Source organism: Montipora foliosa, chromosome 4 (genome assembly GCF_036669935.1).
Source record: "Montipora foliosa isolate CH-2021 chromosome 4, ASM3666993v2, whole genome shotgun sequence".
In the NCBI taxonomy this organism is placed as follows: Eukaryota; Metazoa; Cnidaria; class Anthozoa; order Scleractinia; family Acroporidae; genus Montipora; species Montipora foliosa.
The window spans coordinates 25,576,203-25,581,202 of record NC_090872.1 but is presented as its reverse complement, the minus strand read 5'-3'; the positions used below and the strand labels follow the sequence as shown (position 1 = coordinate 25,581,202).

The 5,000-nt window shown below is 43.0% G+C and overlaps 1 protein-coding gene across 1 annotated transcript in view; it reads right to left on the bottom strand.

Moving 5' to 3' along the window:
* The window catches only part of LOC138000431 (alpha-1,3-mannosyl-glycoprotein 4-beta-N-acetylglucosaminyltransferase C-like), a 15,706-nt gene that overhangs the window by 1,375 nt on the left and 9,331 nt on the right, over nt 1–5,000 (bottom strand). Inside the window, exons 3-4 of the mRNA XM_068846845.1 lie at nt 1,411–1,494; nt 1–85 (exon numbers count right to left, since the gene is read on the bottom strand). The exon at nt 1–85 is cut by the window's left edge and continues 1,375 nt beyond it. Of these exons, the coding sequence (XP_068702946.1) occupies nt 1–85; nt 1,411–1,494 (169 nt within the window). The remainder of the gene's footprint in view (nt 86–1,410; nt 1,495–5,000) is intronic.

Here is a 5,000-nt window from a genome sequence, read left to right as displayed (position 1 = left end):
TTGTCCAGTAAATGCTTGACGGTTTTGACAAGATAGTTTTTTCCTGAAGGTCGCCTGACTGATGAGATTCCGATGGTGACATACCCTTAAACGGGAAAAGAACAATTCCCTTACTAATCCAGCAGTGATACGAGAAAAAGAGTATTTGTAAGGTTAACAACTGCATCGAGCTGAGTGGAAGGTGGGTGCCCGGGATGTCCAAGGGCCTCCCCTGTGATCAGTCAGCCCCTAGACAGTAAAACGCTCCCATGCATGGCTACCAATCCCCGCAACCCAGCCATGAGCCCCCACTCAGAGACATCCGGGCAATCGTCACACTGTGATAACAACGGTAAAAAGGGAAAGGGGGGTGGGGGGGGGGGGGGGGGGTAGATGAAGAGAGGGAAGCAGAAAAAATAAGGAAACGCAAACGCTGTGAACGCTGTGAACAACCCCTAAAAAACGAAGGCCGCACAACACTCTCCCAACGTAGCTCCAAATGGCCGCTACACTGAGACCGCATGACTCACGTGAGCCTGTGCACGTACGAATAAACCGCTGACCGCTAAGCAAACCGCTCCGTTGTGGACCTAAACGAGCGAAAAACCAGCATCTCTTTTTTGTTAATTAGGTTAAATTGCATTTAACCACATTTATTTAAAAAGGAAGGTTTATTTTAGCAAGAGTCCATTACCCAAGAGTAAGAATCTGGTATCAGGTTTGTTCCCAACGGCATCAGAAAATCGTCTATTTTTAAACCAAGTTTTGCGGGAAAATAAACAAGAGACCAAATCGCCTAATTCAATGTTGTACCCAATTCAAATCCTTTGGGAATAAAACGTCTTGTTCCAGGTATTTCCATATCATGTAAATGCGATTGCTGCATGATAATGCAAATACAATACACAAAGAAGCTCAACCCCGGGAGAAAAATTGGTAAAATGTTTATTTTCCCGCAAAACTTGGGTTTAAAAATAGACACTTTTCTGACGCTGATGGGGACTAGGCCAATGTGGGCAAATCTTAAGCCTGGTTTTCACAAGCGACGCAAGCTGCTTATATGCTAGTAAAAACGAACGTCGGCATCAAAATCAACCACGGCATCCGCCATTTTGTTCAAATGCTCAGACGCGCGGAATCTGGAACTAGTGCTTTAATTGGCCAGACGTATAGCAAATTTCCTAGTGCTTATGCTGCGATTCGTTTTCACAAGACGCAAGCGAACGCAAGCGAACGCAACCACAAGGAAAAGGAAAAACTTCGATCCCTGCGCTTGTGGTTTTTGCTTGCGTCAACCCCGTTTTCACGGTGAAATAAGCGCTCTTGTGCTTTGCGCCGCTAGTGAAAACCAGGTAGTGAGTGTGAGCGTACGTGAAAGCTACACAGAAAATCAGTATTTTGGACAAAGAAGCTCCGCTGGCATGTATTTACTTTTGTGCTGCGGATATTCTCCCAGTTTGTTAATAACGCTGGAGGTCATCGTCTCCTTGTCGTAGCACGTATTTGGGGTTCCGTCTGTAAAAAAAAACAAAAAAATCAACGAAATTGATTAGTTACTTAAACAGAGACAAAGTCAGCGAGAGACTTGTACCACGCGAACCATCACGTTTGATGTAAATGTACTCAATCCTGTACAAAATTCGGTCGAGCCACTTTTTACTTTCTTCCCCATGTCTAAATTAATTACTTCCGTGAAGTAAATCTTTATGTTGCGGATCCCGCTCTTCCCCTAACGCTTCTTCACAGACAACATTATCTTGGGTGGGAGAGGGGATGGGGACATTGTTGGGCTTTGCTGAAATTGTCCAAAAGGATGAAACTTAAGAATCTTAAGGAGGGTGTCTACTATTGTTATTGCGCATACGTTCTGCGCATCTCGAGATACTCGGATTTCCTATCGGCAGTGCTTATTAATACAGGGATATTTTTGCGCGGTTCAAAACTATGCGGAGAAAGCAGAACTTAGCAAGTGTTCTTGGTATCCAAAACGAAAATTGGGGGTAACCACGCATTTTTCAGAGATAATTAAGCTTGAATTTGGAAAAGAACGCTATACATTGCTTTGTATTTTAAAGCTTTTTACAAATATTGTTGATTAATTATCTTCGAAAAATGCGTGGTTACTCCCAATTTTCTTTTTGGATTTCAATAATTAACAATTATTCGCCGAAGGCGAAGTGATGATGGGTGAATATTCACCGATAATCACTGAGCCTGAGGCGAATAATTGTTGTAGTATAAATACATAGGTGATTATTTCAAAAAAGAGAAAAAAAAAACATTTCAACGCGAAATCATCTTCACTTACAGTGGCAAAACGACTACTGGCAGCCATTTTGTCCGTCGAGGTGATTATCGGCTGATAATCCGAGATAGCGAGCCAATGAGAGCACGCGATTTTGTATAATCACCTGTGTATTTATACTAACACTTGTTAAGATCTGCTTTTCCCGCATGGTCAGTAAACCGCGCTAAAATACCTTTGAATTAGTAGGCACCGTCCTTAAGTCTCAACGATTTTTGTCCAAGGTTTGCTGGTGTGCTCCGCCCTTTAAATGCCGTCACTGCCAAAAAACGCACCTCCCGCTTAAATTTCGATGTGGTCATTAAAGTGCACCAAAACTCGAATATTTTTCGTTCCTTATATAAATCTCCCCATCCAAAGCAAACATATTTCAACATATTCGCCCCCAATCTCGCTTTCTCTACGCCGTCAGGGCAAACCACGTAAACTTGGCAGAACTAGCAGTAACTTGGACCCACGACCGTGATCTAAGGGACATGGGTTTATTTCCACTTTTATGTCACAAACTGCTTTGCATTCCCGTTTTCAAAGAAATTTCGCATTCCACAGCACTTTGTGGCGTAAAATCGAGAATAGACCCATGCCTCTCAAATCACGAAGTGGCTAGTCTTGGTAACTTTGTGCGTCTTGCCTGGCAGACAAAATGCGAAATTTTGTGGTCAGAATGGTAAAACGTGCGGGGCCACTTCTCCAATCTCGAGTACAAAAAATAAAAGATAAGAAACAAGACGGCCTTGGGTATAAAAAGTACAGTGCCCAAAATTGCTTCATCTTCATCAAATCTGAAAACAACCCACAACGACACTAAAACGAATCACTGCAATCGGTTCCGCTTTGGTCTATCGCTTCCCCGGGCAAGAACGCGAAATGTGGCCCGCTCTCAGCACCCAACATCTTTTATCCCACGGCGGCCTAAAGCTCAGATTGCCACGCCTGGAGCCGCATGGAGATATACGCGTCCGTCCTACGAACGCACCTCGATTGATAGGGAATGGTCCTTTTGTTGCCTTAGCTATCACTCTCGCCACCTCAGCCTCCACCTTTGAAGCGACCAACCCGATCAAGATCTGCTGAAGGCCTGGGTTGGTTATCAAGACGACGCTGCCTTAGTACTATCCCGAAACGAGAGGCTCGGTCATCCCTCTTCTCTTTCGTAGCGTTAACCACCTCATCAAGCGCCGCAATCGCAGCGTACAGATCAAACAAAGATGCTGGACGCGAAATCACAATGCAGAGAGAGGATAAAACCACCTCAACTGCTGACGCATCCATCATCCGATTCCTCCTTGAGTGCTTCCACCGCAGCGGCCGGGAGCCACTTTCTTTCACATCACCACAAGGCACAGAGCAAAAAACCCCTCCTAACGTTGCGTTATTGGTCCTCGACCGAGCCTGTTTCGTTTTGTTTTTCCCCATCTGGTGGCGCCAAAAAATCATAATAGGGAGCTTAAGCACGAGCGTTTTTGAGACACGGACGGCAACCGGAAGAGAACATTTTTGCGTGTCAGGGCAGTGGTGTCTCCCAGATTTTTACACTAATCATTTCTAATGGAGAAAAGATATTTAGCAGTGTAAAGTTGGTTGTGTAAAGACAAGTCAAAAGGGAAAACAGCTCACTTCCGGTTGCCGTCCGCCTCTCAAAAACGCGCGTGCTTAAGCTCCCTAATAAGTGCTCGTTACACCGCACCACTGGTCCCCGACCAAAATTCCATCCTTGTTTTATGTCCACTTTCCTTATTTTTTTCATTTGTTGATCCTTTTGTTTCGTTTTTTCCCGTATGCACGACTTTTCCTGTTTTTTGTCAATGCCACCACGAGACACAGAAAAGAAACAACGGTCCTCGACCGGATTTTCCCTTTTCCGTCTTTTACCAACCACCTCGTGGCTTACAGCAAAGGTTCTCGACCTATTCCAGCTCCATCAGTCCTCAACAACTACTACTACTACTACTACTACTACTACTACTACTACTACTACTACTACTACTACTACTACTACTACTACTAATAATAATAATAATAATAATAATAATAATAATAATAATAATAATTAATAATAATAATAATAATAATAATAAACATGGCGAATAAACATGAATAAACATGGCGGCAAGTAGAGCGGACGTGTATTAGCCCTCTGGCTTAAAGCGCAGTTTATCTCGGAAGCAAGCCAAGATTGAAGCACCAGAATTATTCTACGGTATTTTATACCTTTCTTTGAGCTAACTCTAAAGTAGAAGATGCTAAAGGTGTCTTCAAACGGAGGAACAAAGTGATTGTCTAGCTGATTTCTAATTATATATTTAAGTATGGAAGAAATGAGGTCAAGAGAAGAAAGAAGACCTTGTCAGAGAAATACGTGGACTCAGAAAGTGAATAATGATTTACTAGAATGCAAGAGAAAAGCTGTGCTTTTAAACAAGTCGGATGATGCCCCGCGTTTACCAAATGGTTAGTTGTTTATGAAGAGCAAGAAGCTAATTTGCATGATACGGAGAGTGATCACGAACAACAGAGCGGAATACTGATGGCAAATGTCGAATTTTGTCAAGAAGAAAAAATGCTGTTGGAGTCCTCTACTTCGATATTAAAGATGGTAAGCGGTCAAGAAGGAAATTTCAATGAGCGTGAGCTTGACACAAGAACCAAACACAGACCAAGTAGCGGGGAATTTAAGAAGATCAATAAAGTCATTTCTGAACTGCTAAAACAAAAC